At 36.3% G+C, this 22,862-nt stretch overlaps 1 protein-coding gene across 8 annotated transcripts in view; it reads left to right on the top strand.

The window, feature by feature from the left end:
- ATRX (ATRX chromatin remodeler) overlaps positions 1–21,105 on the top strand; it is a 286,038-nt gene extending 264,933 nt beyond the window's left edge. For all 8 annotated transcript variants that reach the window (XM_005227976.5, XM_005227973.5, XM_015461633.3 and 5 more), the window contains 5 exons: positions 14,590–14,739; positions 15,589–15,714; positions 16,480–16,575; positions 17,083–17,211; positions 18,257–21,105. In XM_005227976.5, the coding sequence (XP_005228033.1) occupies positions 14,590–14,739; positions 15,589–15,714; positions 16,480–16,575; positions 17,083–17,211; positions 18,257–18,535 (780 nt within the window). In that variant the 3' untranslated portion in view covers positions 18,536–21,105. The remainder of the gene's footprint in view (positions 1–14,589; positions 14,740–15,588; positions 15,715–16,479; positions 16,576–17,082; positions 17,212–18,256) is intronic.
- The last annotated feature ends 1,757 nt before the right edge of the window (positions 21,106–22,862 follow it).

A 22,862-nucleotide genomic window follows, 5' to 3' on the forward strand; every position in this document is an offset into this window, starting at 1 on the left:
TCAAGATAAGTGGGAGAAAAATCAACAACCTCAGATAATGTGGATGATACCACTCTAATGGCAGAAAGGGAAGAGAAATTAAAGAGCCTCTTGATTAGGTTGAAGGAGGAAAGTGAAAGAGCTGGCTTAAAACTAAATATTAAAAAAACTAAGATCATGGCATCTGGCCCCATTACTTCATGTCAGATAGAAGGGGAAAGGTGGAAGTAGTGACATATTTCCTCTTCTTGGGCTCTAAAATCACTGCAAATGGTGACTGCAGCCATGAAATCAGAAGACGATTGCTTCTTGGCAGGAAAGGCATGACAAACCTAGACAGTATGTTGAAAAGCAGAGACATTGCTCTGCCAATGAAAGTCAGTATAGTCAAGGTTATGGTCTTCTCAGTGGTCACATATGGTTGTAAGAGCTGGGCCATAAAGAAGGCAGAATGCCAAAGAATTGATGCCTTCGAAGTGTGGTGCTGGAGAAGACTCCTGAGAGTCCCTGGGACAGCAAGGAGATTAAACTAGTCAATCTTAAGGGAAATCAACCATGAATACTCATTGGAAAGACTGATGCTGAACCTGAAGCTCCAGTATTTTGGTAATCTGATGTGAATAGCCGACTCATTGGAAAAGTTCCTGATGCTGGGAAAGATTGAAGACAGAACAAGAAGAGGATGTCAGAGGATAAGATGGTTGGATGGCATCACCAATCAACGAACATGAACTTGGGCAAACCTTGGAATACGGTGAGGACAGGGAGGCCTAGCGTGCTGCAGTCCATGGGGTTGCAAAGATTCGGACACGACTGGGCCACTGAACGACAGCAGCAACATTATTAACTGTGGCCAATACACTGTACAGTATATCACCAGAACTTACTCAGCAGCTTATAACTGTAAATTTGTACCCTTTGGCAGACATCTCTCCATTTCACATACACTTCAGCTTCTTGTAGCCATCACTCTACTCTGTTTCTATAATTTCAGCTTTTTTCTATTTCACATATAAGTGAGGTTGTACAATATTTTTCTTTCTCAGTATGACTTATTTCACTTAGCATAATGACTTCACCACCCATCCATGTTGTTAAAAATGGCAGGATTTTCTCTTTTTTTATTCAGCAATATTCCATTGTGTGCACCATTGTATGTACCCATTTTCTTTATTCATTCATTCATGGATTATACTTAGGTTGTTTCCATGTCTTGGCTGTTATAAGCAATGTTGCATTAAAGTTGGATTTGCAAATATCTTTTTGAGTTCGTATTTAGTTTTCTTTGGATAAATACCCAGGAGTGGAATTGCTGGATCATATATATGGTAGTTTTATTTCTCAGTTTTTCAGAACACTCCATACTGTTGTTATCCATAGTGGTTGCACAAATTTACTTTCTACCAACAGTGCACAAGGGTTCCCTTTTCTCTACTTCTTCACCTTTCTTCTTAATACTGTGAGTTTATGGAAAGGCATTTGCAGTGTTATAGAGGTGTGTAAGAAGCACAAGCTGGAATCAAGATTGCCCAGAGAAATATCAATAACCTCAGATATGCAGATGACACCACCCTTATGGCAGAAAGTGAAGAGGAACTAAAAAGCCTCTTGATGAAAGTGAAAGAGGAGAGTGAAAAAGTTGGCTTAAAGCTCAACATTCAGAAAACTAAGATTCTGGCATCTGGTCCTATCACTTCATGGCAAATAGATGGGGAAACAGTGGAAACTGTGGCAGACTTTATATTTTGGGCTCCCAAATCACTGCAGATGGTGATTGCAGCCATGAAATTAAAAGACGCTTACTCCTTGGAAGGAAAGTTATGACCAACCTAGATAGCATATTGAAAAGCAGAGACATTACTTTGCCAACAAAGGTCCGTCTAGTCAAGGCTATGGTTTTTCCTGTGGTCATGTATGGATGTGAGAGTTGGACTGTGAAGAAAGCTGAGTGCCAAAGAATTGATGCTTTTGAACTGTGGTGTTGGAGAAGACTCTTGAGAGTCCCTTGGAGTGCAGGGAGATCCAACCAGTCCATTCTAAAGGAGATCAGCCCTGGGTGTTCATTGGAAGGACTGATGTTGAAGCTGAAAGTCCAGTACTTTGGCCATCTCATGCGAAGAGTTGACTCATTGGAAAAGACTCTGATGCTGGGAAGGATTGGGGGCAGGAGGAGAAGGGGACGGCAGAGGATGAGATGGCTGGATGGCATCACCGACTCGATGGACGTGAGTTTGAGTGAATTCTGGGAGATGGTGATGGACAGGGAGGCCTGGCGTGCTTCGATTCATGGGGTTGCAAAGAGTTGGACATGACTGAGTGAACTGAACTGAACTGACAGGTGTGTAATAGTGGAGAGTATAGATTTTATCTTTTAGTTACTGCAAAATCCTAAAGTGGCACAGCTAATTCCAGTCCTTCTTAATTATCTTTAATGCTGAATATATTGATCTTCAGTACTGAGTCAGTATAGCATGGTGGTTAAAGTCAAGGGCTCTCAGGCAAGACTGAGGTTTGAATCTTGACCATATCAGGTTACTTGACTTCTCTGTGCCTCATTTTCTTGATCTATCATTCTGGGAAATTAGTATCCATTATAATAAAAAACTCATTCTCTCCAGTTTTATTTGCATCTCCTTCTGAGACTATTTTGGAGAAGGCAGTGGCAACCCACTTCAGTACTCTTGCCTGGAAAATCACATGGACAGAGGAGACTGGCAGGCTGCAGTCCATTGGGTCGCGAAGAGGTGGACACGACTGAGCGACTTCACTTTCTGAGACTGTTATTATGCTTTTAGCTTCCATATCTTTTAGCTTTTCTTTTGCATTTCCTATTTCTTTATCCTTTCCTGCTATCTTTTGTGAAAGTGTCTCAGTATGATCTCCTAGCTAAGTTAGTCTTCAGCTGTACTTCTCCTGCTACTTAAACTATCCATTGAGTTAGTTATTTCAATGATTTTTTTTATCTGAAATACTTCATTTTGATACTTTTAAGATATGTTTTATTTCAATTTCATATTGCTAATATTTCCCCTTATTTCCTTAAATGCACCTATCATGCTTACTCTGAATTATTTTTTCAATAACTCTGCCTCAGGTGGCATATGATGCCCATTTTGTCACCCTAGTGATGTTGCACACACACATGTATCTCTCTAAGTTCCTGGACTACATGTTTCATTTTACCTTCTGTAGTTTTTCCTGCAGGTTGATTGTCAGGAAGGGAACCAGCACCCCATGCTGAATTACGATCTTAGATATCTCATCAGTAATAAGGGGGTTAAAAATAGTGTGTACTTCATAGAGTTATTGTGACTAATTAGATAATTCATATGAAGTTCTTAGAGCAGTGTCATCATGCATTTTTGCATTCGGTTTAGGTGTTTCAAACATCTGTAGAGAGGTAACTTGGAGGAAACTGATTTGCTAAAATAGAGAGCTAACTAAGGCTAGAATGCATATGGAGCCATCTTTTCAACTTTGGGCTGTCCCAGAATTCTGCCGTATAGTCTACTGTTTCCCTTATCACAGATAAAATAGGTTTAAAAAGTTAATTAAAAATTATTCCTATTGTGAAATTTTCAAACTAGAAAAATGTAATGTATACCCATATACCCATCACCTAGATTTAATAGTTGTTAGTATTTCACCACATTTGCCTCTATTTTTCTAAAATATTTTAAATTACAAGAATATATTTTGGTTGTAAATATTTTAGTATAAATCTCTAAATTATAATCACAATAACATAAAAATCATTCTTAATTTCCTAGCATCATCAAATGCCACATCCATATTAATATTCAGATTAACCAACTTGTCTTAAAAATGTTTGTTACAGTTTCTTTGTTCAAACCAGGATCCACTCAAGGTGTACTGTACTTGGTTGTGGTGTCTCTCTATATATTTCTTTAATTTAGTGCAGTCACTTTCCCTCCCTTCATTCTGGATTTATTTCCTAATGGTGAATTTGAATTTCTATATCTTATATATTCTGTAAACTGAAAATTAGATCCAAAAGTTTGATTAGATTCATGGCAGATATTTTCTGACAAGAATGTTTCATAGATGGTGTGTAAAATGAGATTAGTATTCTTTAAAAAAAAGATAAGGCAAGTTATGGGGAAAAGGAAGTAATACATATCAAGTGCTTGTGCTATGTTCCTTTTAAAAACATAATCTCTTTTAATCCTTACAATAATCCTATGAGTTACAGGTGGTATTACCCCTTTGTAGTAAGGGAATTGTTTCTGAGAGATTACCCAGTTATTAAGGAGCAAAGTTAGAATTCCAAAAGAGGTTTCTTAGAAAACTAAAAATGGAACTACCAGATGACCCAGCAGTTATACTTTTGTGTATATATCCCCAAAAATGAAAATAGTAATTCAAAAATATATGTGCACCCCAGTGTTCATAGCAGCATTACTTACACTAGCCAAGATATGGAAGCAATGTCAGTGTTTATCAACAGATGAATGAATAAACAAGATATGGTAATTTATATATACAATGGAATACTGCTCAGCCATAAAAAATGAAATTTTGCCATTTGCAATAACATGGATGGAGTTGAAGGCTATTTTGCATAGTGAAATAAGTCAGCCAGAGAAAGACAAATACTGTAGGATGTCACTTATATGTGGAATCTAAAAATACACCAAGCTAGTGAATTTAACAAAAAAGAAACAGACTCACAGATGTAGAAAATGAACTAGTGGTTACAAGTGAGGAGCTGGAAGGGAGGAGGAGCAAGATAAAGGTTGGGGATTAAGAGGTACAAACTATTATGTATAAAATAAATAAGTTACAAGGATATATTATATAGCACAGGGAATATAGACAGTATTTTATCATTATAAGTGGAGTATAACCTTTAAAAATTGTGAATCACTACGTTGCACACTTGAAACATGATATTGTATATCAGCTATACCACAATAATAATAATGAAATTAAAATTCTTTTAAAGAGAGAAGGGAAAAAATTCAACAAGATACTTTAAATAAACATAAGAAATTTTACTAACAAATCACTTGATCTTTGTGCTTCAGTCTCTGGTAAAATAAGAGCAATAAGTTGATTTGATCCTCACATAAATAAATTGCTTTGGCTTATTATGCTTTCATTTTAGGTAATGAGAGGTATCCTTTAAGCATCAGCTAAAATGTATTTACATATGTATGTTCTTAGAACAGGTAATAACTGGTCCTTCTATAATTATGACAGCCATATATCTAGAATTTTCCAGGACAATTCTGACATCAGATAATTTGTCTTGTTGATTTTGTCCAATGAATTTTTCATTAGAAAGACTTGGTTAAGGTTTAAAAACTACTCTCTGTGTATGGGAATACATTGTTAGCTTTTTAAATTGAGAGTCTGCTTTAGACCTTTAGAAAAGGTGTTGAATATAAGAGAAAGTGGTAAATAAAACCTGGTAAGAATCTTTTCTTGATACCAGTTAACTGACCAAGAAAAAAATATTAAAATCTTAGTTTCTGCAACACATTAGTCACATTTCAAGTGCTCAGAGGCTACATGTGACTGCTGCTGCTGCCGCTAAGTCACTTCAGTCATGTCCAGCTCTGTGCGACCCCATAGACAGCAGCCCATGAGGCTCCCCCATCCCTGGGATTCTCCAGGCAAGACCACCAGAGTGGGATGCCATTTCCTTCTCCAATGTATTAAAGTGAAAAGTGAAAGTGAAGTTGCTCAGTCGTGTCTGACTCTTCGAGACCCCATGGACTGCAGCCTACCAGGCTTCTCTGTCCATGGGATTTTCCAGACAAGAGTACTGGAGTGGGGTGCCATTGCCTTCTCCAACATGTGACTGCTGCTGCTGCTAAGTCACTTCAGTCGTGTCTGACTCTGTGCGACCCCATAGATGGCAGCCCACCAGGCTCTGCCATCCCTGGGATTCTCCAGGCAAAAACACTGGAGTGGGTTGCCATTTCCTTCTCCAACATGTGACTAGTGGCTGCCAAATCAGACAGTGCAGACACAGCACATTCCATCATTGCCCAGAATGCTGTTGGAGCCGTACTCTAGACTCTGTGAGCTTTACTACTACATATAAAGCCTCCCAATTGAAAAAGTTATATAACTCTGTGTGTGTGTACACACACGCACAACACACACATATATGTTGTTGTTTAGTTGCTAGGTCATGTCTGACTCTTTTGCGACCCCATGAACTGTAGCCCACCAGGCTCCTCTGTCCATGGGATTTTCCAGGCAAGAATACTGGAATGGGTTGCCATTTCCTTCATGGGATCTTGCTGACCCAGGGACTGAACTCGTGTCTCCTGCATTGCAGGTAGATTTTTTACCATTATTCTGCCATTAAACTTTCCTCTAAAATTAAAAAGGCTGTCTTTTTCTTTTAATCAAATCAATTGATTCCTGCAAAATTATACTGATGTTTATACATAAAATTGTTGCAGAGAGAAACATGGTAAGCAAGGCTATATGTCCTCTCAGTTTTTTTTTTTTTTTCATTTTCATTTAGAGAAGTTCAGAAGGATATAACTAACATGTTGAAATGACAGTGATTGTGAATTACTATAGATACTTGAGTGCCACAGCATTTTAATATCCTAAAATATGTTATTGAGGTTGATTGGTTCAAATGTGTCTTATAACACTTCCAGGAATAGGGACAGTGGAAAACTGAAACTGTAATACTTACAGGGGAATTAAGTAGGTGAATGTCTCTTCGTTTACTGAGGTTTTCATGACTGAGCTTTTTGTATCAAATTTATTACTTTAGAACCTTAAAAGGAGTATAAATTGTGGGAGAGATTTGATCAAAATAAGAATCACTAGTTGATCTTACATCATTTTTTAAACCATTTTAACTTTTACATTTTAATGTTTTCTTTCTTTAAATGTAATTTGAACTGCCAAAAAAACTACTTTCCCTCCTATTTTCATATACTTTTTATAACACGCCTATGGTTGTGTTAGAGGATGTAACACTGTTAATAAACTAAAGAAATAATGTGAACTCCAGATTGTATAACATAAGAATTGAGTTCCAATTCAGGCTCTTCTTGGAAAGCTGCAACCTCTAGAAAGTCACTACAGTCATATAAAAATATAGAATGGCACTCTTTACCTCACAGTGAGTGGCATATGTCATGTATAAGAATTGTAATGGATAACCAGTTTTTAAAGGTTAAATGCTAAATATAGTATCTGGTTCTTTAAATGTTAATTGAGTGTCAAACATTCTTATCAAAGGAGATTCTAGCTTTTAATCTCTACCGGTTCGATCCCTGGGTCGGGAGATCCCCTAGAGAGGGAAATGGCAAAACACTCCAGTATCTTTGCCTGGAGCATCCCATGTACACAGGAGCCTGGTGGGCTATAGTCCATGGCGTGACAAAGAGTCGGGCTCGACTGAGCAAATAAAAAGGACAAGTAAGTGTCAGGCCTGCCTTTTCTTTCCTTGAAAGTTACAAGTTCTACAGTTGTCACTAACTTATTCTTACCTACAATTTGAGAATCTGGATTATATTTATAAATACTCTTTGGCAAGGTTTATGTGCTCTTGACCTCAAAATCTGATATGAGGTGGTATGTGAACTTCATTTATTAGCTCTCTGCGGCTGCTGCTGCTGCTGCTAAGTCGCTTCAGTCGTGTCTGACTCTGTGTGACCCCATAGACGGCAGCCCACCAGGCTCCACCATCCCTGGGATTCTCCAGGCAGGAACACTGGAGTGGGTTTCCATTTCCTTCTCCAATGAATGAAAGTGAAAAGTGAAAGTGAAGTCGCTCAGTCGTGTCAGACTCTTTGCGACCCCGTGGACCACAGGACCACAGGCTCCTCTGTCCGTGGGATTTTCCAGGCAAGAGTACTGGAGTGGGTTGCCATTGCCTTCTCCTTACTAGCTCTTTCAGATCAGTCGCTCAGTCGTGTCCGACTCTTTGTGACCCCATGAATCGCAGCACGCCAGGCCTCCCTGTCCATCACCAACTCCCGGAGTTCAGTGAGACTCACATCCATCGAGTCAGGGATGCCATCCAGCCATCTCATCCTCTGTCGTCCCCTCCTCCTCCTGCCCTCAATCCCTCCCAGCATCAGGGTCTCTTCCAATGAATCAACTCTTTGCATGAGGTGGCCAAAGTACTGGAGTTTCAGCTTTAGCATCAGTCCTTCCAAAGAAATCCCAGGGCTGATCTCCTTCAGAATGGACTGGTTGGATCTCCTTGCAGTCCAAGGGACTCTCAAGAGTCTTCTCCAACACCACAGTTCAAAAGCATCAATTCTTCTGCACTCAGCCTTCTTCACAGTCCAACTCTCACATCCATACATGACCACAGGAAAAACCATAGCCTTGACTAGATGGACCTTTGTTGACAAAGTAAGGTCTCTGCCTTTGAATATGCTATCTAGGTTGGTCATAACTTTCCTTCCAAGGAGTAACATGGCTGCAGTCACCATCTGTAGTGATTTTAGTCACTTTCAAATATGTTGCATTTTTTCCCCTTAGGTAGTTTGGGAAGAAACGGGCTTTAAATTTGAAAGTAGAAACTTTTTTGACTAGGAATATTGAGTTTCTTTATTAAGAATCTAGACTTATTTAATAAAAGGAATTTTTTTCATAGCTTTTTGAGTGGATCCTGTGGCACGTAAGTATTCTAGTGTTATTTCTAGATATTATAATACTCAAATTCAAAGTGATAGCAAGCGAAATATTTTAAAACATGGCAAACCCCTGCCCCCACCCCTAGGCAAAGCTTGATTGTTTTTTTTAAATTTTTATTTTCAAGGTTTAATTTCATAATTAATTAAATGGAAATTTTTGTCAGCTTGCCAAATACTTTAAACTCCTAAGTAATTAACTTAAACTTGTAGTTTATCGTTAATTTTCATTTATTAATTGGACTAGTCATTTTAAAGCTCAAACTAATTTAGGTTATTAGCTAGAATGTAGACCATGGTTTTCCCAGCTTCTAAGTTTTTCACTTATTTAAGGAGAAATAAAGTTTAGACAAAGAAAAGTAAAGGTACACATTTGGATATAATTTAAATCTCATTTTGATGACTGTTGGCTGAGTGATTATAGATTCTGCTCCAGTATTATTTTCAATAATAGTGTTACTATAGCAACTAATATAATGCATGGTTTAAGAGGGAAATAAAAAAAAAAAAAACACCTCTCTCTGATCATATTGTATATTGGGATAAAATTTTTCTTTATTAGTTTTTATTACTTGTACTAGACTTTGCAAAACTTTTTTTCCCAAAGAAATACTCTGAGGATCCTGTTGCAGATATTTTTTGCCCTATTCATTTCATCATCTATTTCTTGTATTGACAGTATGCTGCAGTTAATTTAAATGGGAAAGTTGTAGAAACACTTTGTATCAGAAATCCTGTATCTTTTTTCTCTTACTGTGTCTTAAACAACACTCTCGAAGAAAGATTTCTGCTTTCCTACTTTTGAAATGTATAAATGAATCTCGTTCCTTTAAAAGTCAGTTAGCTTATATGTCGTCTTTTCTTTGCTAAAATGATGATAATGGTAAGGGGTACTTGTCTAAGTCCCTGAGTATTGTTGGCATATTATTGTATGAACAAGTGGTTGATATACATTAAAATTTATCCATTAACCTATTTCATTGCAGATTTGGTGATAATTAAAACCTAGAAGTGGCATAAACATACAATAAACTCCTAAGAGAATAATTCAGTTCAGTTAAGTTCAGTTCAGTCGCTCAGTCGTGTCCGACTCTCTGCGACCCCATGAATCCCAGCACGCCAGGCCTCCCTGTCCATCACCAACTCCCGGAGTTCACCCAGACTCACGTCCATCGAGTCAGTGATGCCATCCAGCCATCTCATCCTCTGCCGTCCCCTTCTCCTCCTGCCCCCAATCCCTCCCAGCATCAGAGTCTTTTCCAATGAATCAACTCTTCACATGAGGTGGCCAAAGTACTGGAGTTTTAGCTTTAGCATCAGTCCTTCCAAAGAACAACCAGGACTGATCTCCTTCAGAATGGACTGGTTGGATCTCCTTGCAGTCCAAGGGACTCTCAAGAGTCTTCTCCAACACCACAGTTCAAAAGCATCAATTCTTCGGCACTCAGCCTTCTTCACAGTCCAACTCTCACATCCATACATGACCACAGGAAAAACCACAGCCTTGACTAGACGAACCTTTGTTGGCAAAGTAATGTCTCTGCTTTTCAATATGCTATCTAGGTTGGTCATAACTTTCCTTCCAAGGAGTAAGCGTCTTTTAATTTCATGGCTGCAGTCACCATCTGCAGTGATTTTGGAGCCCAAATGATAAAGTATATCTATATAATGTACACAATTAAAACCAATGAAGGTTCTGTAGTTTGTGTAAAATAATGTTCATGGACAGATATTAAGGCAGAAAAGTAGGTTTTAAAGTATAGTAGTAAAGTATAGTACAATCCCATTTTTATGTGAAAATTTATATACACACACGTGTGTAAAATATAAATGTGTGGAGCGATATACACAAATGTTACCGGTAGTTATCTCTAGGTTTTATAACGGGAATTATAACATCATTTCCATTAAAAATTTTAAAAATTCTGAAAAGAAGGTAGTGTTGTGGCTAGTAAAAGCAATATGGTTATTTCGCTTGATGTTAGGAGGGAGGTAATGTTTTAGGAAAAGGGTCCAAAAGTTTTTAATGATACGAAGGTATGTTATGTGCACTTTTCCTCTGATTTGTTGGCATTTTAATTGACTGTGGTTCAAAATGAAAATTATTGCATGGGTGGAAGCTGAATCATAGTCTAACCATAGTTAGGCAATCATGTTTGACTTGATATCATAGATCTTAAATCTGGTGGGGAGAAGACATTAAAAGGTTTCAGAAATGGGATTTCATAAAATGACTATCTCCTGAAGATGAAAATGGTTAAACAGTTCTTGTCAGGTTCAGGCTAAGCATGAACTGACCTTTTATGTTTGTGTCTACTTATTGTTTTTATTTCAACTTTTATATTTTCTTTTATTAAAAAATTAACACATTTGTTTTTAAAAACTTCAAAAAGAACAGAAGTGTTAAAAGTGGAAAAAAATAGACCTACTTAAGTTTCTCCTTCCTCTGCAATCCTTTAGGGAATTCTTCTTTTTTAAAGAGAATAGATCTGGGAAATGGAGGAACCATGCCTCAAGAAAACGGTCATTCTTTACAGTGTGGTAGAATGATCACTGGATAGGAGTCAGGAAATTTATCTTCTAATCCCAGCTAGTCTGTAGCTCTGTGATTGGGGAAAAAGTTACTTTGCCTCTCTGAACATTATTTTCTACCAATTTCCAGATGATAAGTTTGGTTGAAAATCAGGATACAGACACTTTTTAAAAAGGGTATATATGAGCGTTGTTTGTGTATATGTGTGTGCATGCATTTCTGCAAAGGCTTTTTCTCTAATTATAAAAAGTAGTTAATATATGAATCATGGCATTTATAATTGAGAAATAAATGCTATACTTAATTGACATAGTATTACTTTCCAGAGAATTGGGTATTTCATTTATTCCTGCTATTCTTATATCATCCTGTTACACATGTAACTGTAGAGCATTTCATCCATGTTTAACTCACAGTCATAACTAGATTAAGTTATTATCCACTGTTATAGAGAGAAGCATACAGCTGAAAAATAAATTCAGTTTCTGCTGCTCTTTCCCTTAGGTTACTGTCTTAGAGAAATGAAGTGATTTTTGACTACAGTTCTTTTAAGAACATCACTTATTGTCAAACAGAAGTGAAATTGGGATTATCCATAGAACATTTCTATCTTGTAATTTATTTGGTATTTTGTGAACAGCTGACTTTCCTAATTATATTTGGCATGGTCACTTGCTAAAAATATTAGTCAGTGTTATCTGGTTTTATTACATACCTCACTTCTGAGTCATGCATGGGGTGGGGTGGGGTAACCATGGGAGACACACATCTAAGGAAGCATTATCTTTTAACAAAATTTAATTCAGATTGCCCTATCTCTCTGCCTGCCTGGTTAGTAACTTTGAACTTTGGAGATCTATCTAGTTGTGATAAACATGTTCTGTATGCCATAGGCCAGAGAAAGTCAGCTTTGATGGCAGATTTCTATACTGGTGCAGAAGAGAAATGTTTAGTTAACATTTTAAAATAAGTAAACCAAAAAATAAAGAACTAAATTTATTAGCATATATGCATTCCACCAGAAGACTTTCTTTCTTGAACCTTATATGGTCTTTTAATGTTTTCAACCAAAGAAATAGCACATGCATTCAAAATTAATTGTAAAATCTTAATTACAGATATGTCCATTTAAAAAAATCATTTTCTTTCATGAAATTATGAAATGATTCTTTCAAGTGTTTATTGATGTGGCAAGATAAAAAGTTTGTTAACATAATACCAGGTATCAAAATGGTTGGAATTGGTGTCAGCATTTGCTTTTGTACAGAAAAAAAAAAAAAAAAAACTTAGGGCCTCATGAGTTGAATTTTTCATCTTGAGTTACATAACAAACATTTGAGCTCCTATCCTGTGCTGAATTGTATACTGTAGATATGGTTGAAGATGTAAAGACAAAATTCTTTGTAAGTGTGGGCTTTGTCTATGCTAAAACTTAGGCAGGCATTAAGCATTATTTAATATAGATTAAATTTAATGTGCTATATGCTTCCCTGTACCTTCCTTTGACCAGTAATTATTTACATTCCTTCATTAAATTCACTCAGTTTAGAAAGTGTGTTCTAAGGAATCTTGCTGTTAGAAGCTATAGAAAGTCCTTTTGTAAAGTGAATTAATTTGCCTTCTATATATCCAGGTTTTCATCTTTAATTTCTTAATACACAGCTTGTGAATATTTTAAATTTTTTGTTAGCAAATGACATATCCATGGTTCACTTTAACAGAGCAGGAGTTTGGGGTTCTTACTGAGTATATAAGTGATTCCAAGTTTTAAGCTTTTAGTTTTTTCACCTTAAAAGACTGACATAAGACATCATGACTTTAAAAAAAAGACACTTTGATAATAAAATGATAAATAATGTATATCAATTTAAATTTGATCCTAGGTCCTTATAGTGTAATTTATATTTGAGTTTCTTACAGTTGAAATAGAAGGACTGTATGTTCCAGTTATGCAGATGACACCACCCTTGTGGCAGAAAGTGAAGAGGAACTAAAAAGCCTCTTGATGAAAGTGAAAGTGGAGAGTGAAAAAGTTGGCTTAAAGCTCAACATTCAGAAAACGAAGATCATGGCATCTGGTCCCATCACTTCATGGCAAATAGATGGGGAAACAGTGGAAACTGTGGCAGACTTTATTTTTGGGGGCTCCAAAATCACTGCAGATGGTGACTGCAGCCATGAAATTAAAAAACACTTACTCCTTGGAAGAAAAGTTATGACTAACCTAGATAGCATATTAAAAAGTAGAGACATTACTTTGCCAACAAAGGTCCATCTAGTCAAGGCTATGGTTTTTCCAGTGGTCATGTATGGATGTGAGAGTTGGACTGTGAAGAAGGCTGAGTGCCGAAGAATTGATGCTTTTGAACTGTGGTGTTGGAGAAGACTCTTGAGAGTCCCTTGGACTGCAAGGAGATCCAACCAGTCTATTCTGAAGGAGATTGGCCCTGGGTGTTCTTTGGAAGGACTGATGTTGAAGCTGAAACTCCAGTACTTTGGCCACCTCATGCGAAGAGTTGATTGATTGGAAAAGACTCTTATGCTGGGAGGGATTGGGGACAGGAGGAGAAGGGGTCGACAGAGGATGAGATGGCTGGATGGCATCACTGACTCGATGGACGTGAGTCTGAGTGAACTCTGGGAGTTGGTGATGGACAGGGAGGCCTGGCGTGCTGCGATTCATGTGGTCGCAGAGTCGGACATGCCTGAGTGACTGAACTGAACTGAACTGATGTTCCAGTTAAACTGTTCTGTAGCTATTTTGATTAATTTAGATTTGGATTTTGTTAGTATAGTGGTTGGTAGGTAGAGTGATTATGAAAATAAAGTTGTTAAGGGACTTCCCTGATGGTTCAGTGACTAAGACTCTGGTGCTCCCAGTGCAGGGGGCTCAGGTTCAATCCCTTGTCTGGAAACTGGATCCCACATGCTGCAACTTAGAGTTCTCATGCTGCAGCTATAAAGATGCCACATGCTACAGCGAAGATCAAAGATCCTGCATGCCGCAACTAAGAGACCTGGTGCAGCAAAATAAATAAATACAGGTGTTAAATATTTATGAACAGGAATAGCCATGATTTTTAGCAAAAGCATCTATGAATTTAGCAGACTTACGTTAGCCTTTTTTTTTTCAACTTTGAAAAAAGCACAAAACAAAATGCATAGGAAAAAATTAGAAAAATGTTGGAATAAGAAAGCTTGAAAGATGAAAAGTAGTCATTAAAAAATTGAACCCCTAAAACATGCTGTATAAATATGACATTCTTACATAAGAGGCTGGTATTGCATGTATTGTGAATGTTTTCTAGGTAATTTATCATATATATCAGAAATATGTATAGTAGCGAGTTTCTAGACTAACAGTAGGTCAAAGAACTATGGAGATATGATCCAGAGGGAGAAAATAACTATTATTTCAACCTTTCTAAACAGGACACCATACTTGCAGAACTTCTTCAAATACATAAAGAACACATTGTAGGATATCATGAACATGATTCTCTTTTGGACCACAAAGAAGAAGAAGAGTTGACTGAAGAAGAAAGAAAAGCAGCTTGGGCTGAATATGAAGCAGAGAAGAAGGTAGTTCATCTGAAATGCTTTTTGTTGTTGTTTTTGTTGTTAGTCATTTAAAAGAACAGTGGAGGAAGAAAAGGGTCACATTTGGAAAAAGTAATAATATAGTGAATCTTCAGGAAGAGAGTCCCCCAAGTTTGGGTGTCTGTTTATGGGCTTTGGCTACCTTTGGTGGTAGACTCGAAGGAGAGGAGAGAAGAAAATGTTTCCCTTTAAAGAGTAGTAACCTCATTTCTGATTAGCACTTGCTAAATTGAGAGATTAGTGGGAAGCTGTATATTTAGCATCACTTAACTTCCATCAACACCCTTACTGTAGTAACAGACATACAGGAACTTGAGTTTGGAGGTAGGGGTAAATGTTGCTTTAGCTTGTGTACCAAACTCAAAGTTTTGACCGATTATCAGAACACAAAAATACTCCATTATTGGACATTAATGTCAATCTACAGCAGCAACTTTATTTAAAATAGTTCCACCTCTGTTTTAAATACCACCTCACTTGAGCAAAAATGTGCCTGAGCATGGGAAACCTTATCCTAATACCCGAATCCATTTTAAACTCCTAATTCATTGTACTAAACTTCTTTAACATTGTGATTTTAGGAGTCTCATCAGAATTCTCTGAGTTGCCCCATACTGTGCAAATTATCAGAAAAGACTACACCTTTAGGGGTTAAAGCTTTCTGTGTAATAAGATCTTGGTTTCAGATGAAAAGGGTGTTTTATTTGTGTGTGGAAGAGTGTTAATAATTTCCTAGATCTGAGAATGTGGGTTTTTTTCTTAACCAGTAGGTGATGTAGAATTTCAAGTTTTAAATCACAATGTGGAAAGTGCATAATTTTTTGTTTGTAGGGACTGACCATGCGTTTCAACATACCAACTGGGACCAATTTACCCCCTGTCAGTTTTAACTCTCAAACTCCTTATATTCCTTTCAATTTGGGAGCCCTATCAGCAATGAGTAATCAACAGCTGGAGGTAAGTTGTGAAGTACGAAAGTATTTTGCCTTGAATTAAAGGCAATTTCAAATGCCTTGTTGTTGAGGGTTTCCTATGCAGGAATATCACATTCCCCAAAAGATTACCTCTGAATAGACCAAGAAATTTTTCTTTTGTTTGTTGACCTTTTTGAACCAGCATAGTTATAATAAAATGTGGTTTGTTCAGAGCACAAAGAAATCAGGCCTTGAATTAATATAGTTTGAATTATTTTAATTAAGAAACAATAGGGTAGCTGACTGGCTAGAGAAATAGCACTTTCTTCAGTTATAAAATATTTTGAATAAGCAAATTACTTAATGTTTGAAAGTGGGATAAATACACACATTGATCTACATTCTAAAGCAGTGAAGATGCTACTTTAAGTGTATGATAATGTACAGTATTATGAAATAATTTAAAAATAGGATCAATGATGAGTTAAATAAGAAAGACTAGGTTTTAATATACCAGTAATTAAATAATGTAATTGAATATGTGATTTTCTTTTTAAAATGTGCTTATGGAGTCATTTAAATTATTAAATTATTGGTACAATAGAACCCAATTTTTATCTTCCTAACAAGACCCTCACTGATGAGTTTTACTCCATTTTATTGATGCTGAATTTTGCTGTACTTTTCAATTACTTAAAGATTTTTAAGGCCACATGTTGTAAATTGGCAAGAGAAAGGCTCCCTATACTTTTAAAACTAAGCTGTCTTTTTATGTGCCCTGATAAAGATATTTCTTGCCTTCTTCTAGGACCTCATTAATCAAGGAAGAGAAAAAGTTGTGGAAGCAACAAACAGTGTGACAGCAGTGAGGATTCAGCCTCTTGAAGATATAATTTCAGCTGTAGTAAGTTAATTGGCAATTGTCTTATACCAACTTGCAATTCTTATTCCCACCATTCATTCTGATTTTTGTTTTTTGCTTCACTACTTCTGTGGGGGAAAGACCGTAATTCTTATAACTTGATTTACAACAGTAAAACACTAGTGAACTGTATAATAGTGCCAAGCTATATATCTCAGTTTTATCAAGATGTTGGTACAAAAGAGAAATGTACAATTGAAGAATTGGGAAATCAGTAAATCATGGAAATGTATGTGTTGTTTATATAAACATATTTTAATTACCAGTTGCATGAATTAAATCCAAATAGTTTTTCTCTAGGCATAGCTAACCCTTGTACAACAGTGGACAGTTTAGTACCTTGCTTTTACATCATTGTCTTCTTTAGAAAAGATTAAAGGAAAAGGGGGAAAGAAAACTTTAAAAATCCTGAATATCTTTAAGGACCATAAATATTTTATTTTCTTCAATTCTACTGCAATAAGGAATAAATAGAAATTTTTCTTCCAGTGGAAGGAAAACATGAATCTCTCAGAGGCCCAGGTACAGGCATTAGCATTAAGTAGACAAGCCAGCCAGGAGCTTGATGTCAAACGAAGAGAGGCAATCTACAATGACGTGTTGACAAAACAACAGATGGTAAGAATTCAGAGTATCTCTAGGTTATGTTTAATTTTCTTGAATTTATAATAACGAGTTTGTGTGACATCTGTGTTGATATCTGTTCCCACATGTGGTTGGATGGATGGTCATTGGTTATTCCCAGAAGAAATTTTATTCATAAACCTAGTAATGTCAAATAAAGGTAATATCTTTTGTTGCAAAGGAGCAACAGCTTCCCAAATGAATCTCCTTGAAGTTTACATAGCATCTCTTCCATATAATTTCACTTTTGTATATTCTGGACATCTAGAAAGGAATTTTTGCCAGACTTTTCTTACCACATTTACTATTTTTAAACAACTTCCACAAATAAGTATACTTTTTAATATATTTAATTTGAGATAACAAGTGGAGCTATAAATGATACATGACACAGGTTCCTACTAAATTATGTAATTCTTTATAAGGCTAACATATTCCAGAATCCATGATTATCTTTGTTAGCATGGTTGTTTGGCAGCCATCTACCTTGCACTGGGAAATTTCAGCTCTTGACACCAGGGAATCAATTTCTGTGGCATGAATTTTACTTAGAAAGCACTGTAGAATTATGTGGTTTTAAATTATCTTAGGAAATCTGAGAATCTACATTCTAGGTAGGCAGGTAGGAATTACTCCCACTGCAAGTGCCTTTTCCCTTTGGTGTTTGTCACTAAAAGTGTTTGTCTGTCATCATGTGAAATATTCAAAAGAAGGACAAAGAAAGAGACTTGACAAAAAACTGCTGTAACTAATACTTGAGACTAATCACAGTGCAGGACAGGTTACTATAGCAACCAATTTAAATGCTGCTTGCACTACAATAGTCAAGTCATTAAGAGAATTTAGCCCTAAATGGTGTTACTAACTAGTTTCTACAGTAATGGTCCTGTGAATGCCATCAAATTAGTAATGGTGATAACAATAATATGTTTTTCTTTTGGTATGCTACCCCCTTAACAAATTGATTTTAACTCAAAATTTGATACTGCCTCTTTGAGACAGGTCATGCACTTGTAACAGCTCTCTTTTCTCTCCTTAGTTAATCAGCTGTGTTCAGCGAATACTTATGAACCGAAGGCTCCAGCAACAGTACAATCAGCAGCAGCAGCAGCAAATGACTTATCAACAAGCAACACTGGGTCACCTCATGATGCCAAAGCCTCCAAATTTAATCATGAATCCTTCTAACTACCAGCAGATTGATATGAGAGGAATGTATCAGTCGGTGGCTGGTGGTATGCAGCCACCACCATTACAACGTGCGCCACCCCCAATGAGAAGCAAAAATCCAGGACCTTCCCCAGGGAAATCAATGTGATTTTGCACTAAAAGCTTAAAAGATTGTTAAAATCATAGAAAGATCTTTTATTTTTTTAGGAATCAATGACTTAACAGAACTCAACTGTATAAATAGTTTGGTCCCCTTAAATGCCAATCTTCCATATTAGTTTTAAATTTTTTTTAATAGGGCATACCATTTCTTCCTGACATTTGTCAGTGATATTGCCTAGAATCTTCTTACACACATTGAGTACAGAAGATCTTTCAAATTGTTTTCAGTGAAAACAAGTCCTTCCATAACAGTAACAACTCCACAGGTTTCCTCTCTAAATTTTTATGCCTGCTTTTAGTGACCATAAAATTGTCATAAATTAATGAATTTATGAAAGAATACTGATTTATATATTCATTCTTTACATATAAAGACACACAGCTGAGTTCTTAGAGTTGATTCCTCAAGTTATGGAATACTTTTGTACTTATCCATTTCTTGACTAAAGTGATTGAAATGGTTTTAATGTTCTTTTGACTGAAGTCTGAAACTGGGCTCCTGCTATATCATCTCTGTGACTGAAAGTTAGAAATTAAGGGTTGGTTATCTTTGACACAGAATTGTGTGCAATATTGTTAAATACTACTGCTCTAAAACTTGGAGGAGTCTTACAGTTATCTTAGCATTGTATAAACAGCCTTAAGTATAGCCTAAGAAGAGAATTCTTTTTCTTCTTTAGTCTTTTTCTGCCATTTTTATTTTCAGTTATATGTGCTGAAATAATTACTGGTAAAATTTCAGGGTCGTGGATTATCTTCCACACTTGAATTTTCTCTCTCCTGGCACTAATATAAGGCACATCTCTTAACTGCTTGGTGCCAGTGCTAGTGCTTCATCCTGTTGCTGGCAGTGGGATGTGGACTAACAAAATCAAGTTCTAGCATTTTAGGAGGTTAAGGATGACGTTGTGGTTGTTAGCTTCACACCCTGTTTTATAAACACCATCAAAATGGCAGAACCATTGCTGACTTTAAGTTCACATGGGGAATGTGCTTTAAAACAATTCCCAGTACTGTCAGTATTGTGAAGTAATTCCTCCTAAAGATAAGGATCACTGGCTTCTATGCTCTTCCTCTTCTTTTCTCTCATCAGTATGTTGTTTTTCCCCAACTGTATTTTCTTACATAAATTCTGTTTTAAAGTTCAATTTTTTTTTTAGTTTAGATCTATGAGGCAATTTTCTAATCAAAATTCATCTAATGCCCTTTTATGAGGTTTTACATTGTCGTTTTTCTTAATCCAGGCTTGTAAAAATGACCTGTATGCTTATTCATGTACAATTTGGTTGCTTGAGTTTCTTAAAGAAAAAGATTGTTAGACTATGAGAGTCAACTCAACATGGCAAAACCATTTTTGAGATGGCGATGTAACATGTAGTGGAAATAGCTAACAAATTCCAAAAAAAAAAAAAGCTGGGTGGAGGATTTGCTCTAGGTATCACTGAGTTAGAATGAGTTTAACATTAGCTAAAACTGTTTTGAGTTGTTTGGACGATTAAGAGATGTCCACTTTTATCTTGAAAGAACTAGTGGTAGAACATTCAAGAGTACTAAGTTTGTCATATAGAATTTTGAGGTTTGGTGGATCCACCCTCCACGTTCCCATATTTGGATATTATGCCAGCCATATAATCAAATTTATTTCACTAGGGGGATGTGTTTTTACTTTAGAAGAAATGAAAAAGACAAGATTTGTGAAATAAATATTTGAAGACAGTATACTCTGGCCAGCTGTTATCAGTTGGTATTTCTACAAGTCCAGAATACTTTAAACCTGATTTACTCAACCTGGGAACTTTCACCATGGTCTGATTACTTGCTCAAAGACATAGACGTCAAAATTTTAGGCAACCTTCTAAACCTTTTTCATAATGAATGAAACTATGACTTAAAGAATAATACATAGAAAGGTTAATTGGAAATAGTTTGGGATAAAACTTGGATCAGTTTGCATACAATCTTCACTTGACATTTTAGCTACATAATATGTACTTTGAGTATAACATCAAGCTTTAACAAATATTTAAATATAAAATCATGTCAATAAGATACTAAAAGGCTCATTTTTATATTTGTTTTAGATGTTTTAAATAGTTGCAATGGCTTAAAAAATGATTTAAAATGTTGCTTGTAATACAGTTTTGCCTGCTAAATTCTCCACATTTTGTAACCTGTTTTATTTCTTCGGGTGTAAAGCGTTTTTGCTTAGTATTGTGATATTGTATATGTTTTGTCCCAGTTGTATAGTAATGTTTCAGTCCATCATCCAGCTTTGGCTGCTGAAATCATACAGCTGTGAAGACTTGCCTTTGTTTCTGTTAGACTGCTTTTCAGTTCCGTATTGAGTATCTTAAGTACTGTAGAAAAGATGTCACTTCTTCCTTTAAGGCTGTTTTGTAATATACATAAGGACTGGAATTGTGTTTTTAAAGAAAAGCATTCGAGTATGACAATAATACTATCTGTGTTTTCACCATTCAAAGTGCTGTTTAGTAGTTGAAACTTAAACTATTTAATGTCATTTAATAAAGTGACCAAAATGTGTTGTGCTCTTTATTGCATTTTCACAGCTTTGAAAATCTGTGCACATAATGTTTCATAGAAAATGTATAGCTTTTTATGTGCTATTTAATGGTGGTTCTTTTGCACATTTAGTTATTTAATATTGGGAGGTCAAGGAGTTTGGTTTTTGAATCTGTTCTATACTAAATTCTGTAAAAGGAGATCTCAAACCTCAAAAATAATTTACATACCAGGAAGCCTGTGTGTGTTTGTTAGTTTTGGTTGTCTGTGTGTAATCCAGCACCATTTCCTGCTTCCCAACAGCTGTGTCACTCATTTAAGTCAAGCAGACCTACCACTCCACAGTTGATACGAAAGCTGCTTACCATCCTGAAGCACTAGCAGGTTGATGGAAATTATCACCTGGCCTCCAAAGAAGCTGAATATTTTGCAGTCTTCCCTTAGCTATGCCCATTCTCCCTCTAATATCATAAAACCAGATACATATTTCTGTACCCTAAACAAAACTTTCAGAACAGTTAAATATCCCAGTAAAAATTTTCCTTTGAGGGTGGCATGTTGTGCGATGTTTTAACAGTAAAATAGGTCATCCTTTTACATGTTTATTTCACTAACAACTACATTCAGGTTATTCCCCACCATGTTTCACCAGACTTAGTCTCAAGTGACTTTTGGCTATCTCCAAATCAAATCTAGCCTTAAAAGAGATGAAAATTCTTCCACCATTGATTTTTTTAAAAATATGTAATCTGTGCCAATCTAAAAGGAGTGACCAAGTTTCAGAAATGCTTTTTGTCTGTGCAACATTTTATATATGCTGTTATATGGAAGTGAATAAAAATTAAAAATCCAAAATATATACTGTTTCTAAGCTTAATATCTGTCAGGAACCAAACTTCCCACATCACTCATGTTGGATCTAATAAAAGAATGGTCCTTCTTGCCCCTGCCTAAGAGTTTTACTCCTCAAGAGTATGTGCTGACATAAAATTTCTTTACATATACACTGCCACCCTCTCTTTGGAATAACCTTCCTGATACATTATGCCCACTTCACTAACTATGGGAATCACTCTTCCCCTCAGTCTAGGGATCTAATAGTGACCACTGCATACCTTCACTAAGGGAGGTGTGACAAGGAAAGCAGCATATCAATTGAGGCCTTTGTTAAAAACAATAAAGATAAAGCTTTAATTGAAGGAATGAAAGGATGGGAGAATCCTAAAATACTGAAGAGCCTCTTAATATTCAGAACTGCCCCATATTTCAAGCAGTCTCTACCCAGCAGCATTATTCCACATTCTGCTCCTGAACATTATGCCCTCACTTCTCCTCCCTGATAGAAACAGGGAGGGGCAGCTTGGCGCCAATCTCCTTTATTAAATAGACTTGGCTCCCTCCCTGCAGACCTCACATCAAATATATGTTGATTTTCAGTAAAGGTGAAGAAAGATGACATATGCAAGGATGGGGTTTGTTTCAGGTATATGAGGAGAAAGTGTATGAAAAGGAACAAAGGTAGAGAAGGATCAGGAAGAGACTAAGTTGGAGTGGATTGATGGAGGGTCTTGAAATCCTGAATGGGTAATTCAATACAGAGGATAACAAGGGATTGTGAGGCAGCTGATGTGTTCAAAGTAGCAGGTAAAGACAGTGATTTGGGCAGGGTTAATTTGAATGGTTTAGAATGTAACGTGAAGAAAGACTGCAGACAGGAAGATAGGTAATTAAGCATTCAGTGACCAGACTACTAACAATTTTAAGGACAAAAGGCAAAATCATTAGAAGTT

The sequence above is a fragment of the Bos taurus genome, chromosome X, assembly GCF_002263795.3.
Source record: "Bos taurus isolate L1 Dominette 01449 registration number 42190680 breed Hereford chromosome X, ARS-UCD2.0, whole genome shotgun sequence".
Lineage (NCBI taxonomy): Eukaryota > Metazoa > Chordata > Mammalia > Artiodactyla > Bovidae > Bos > Bos taurus.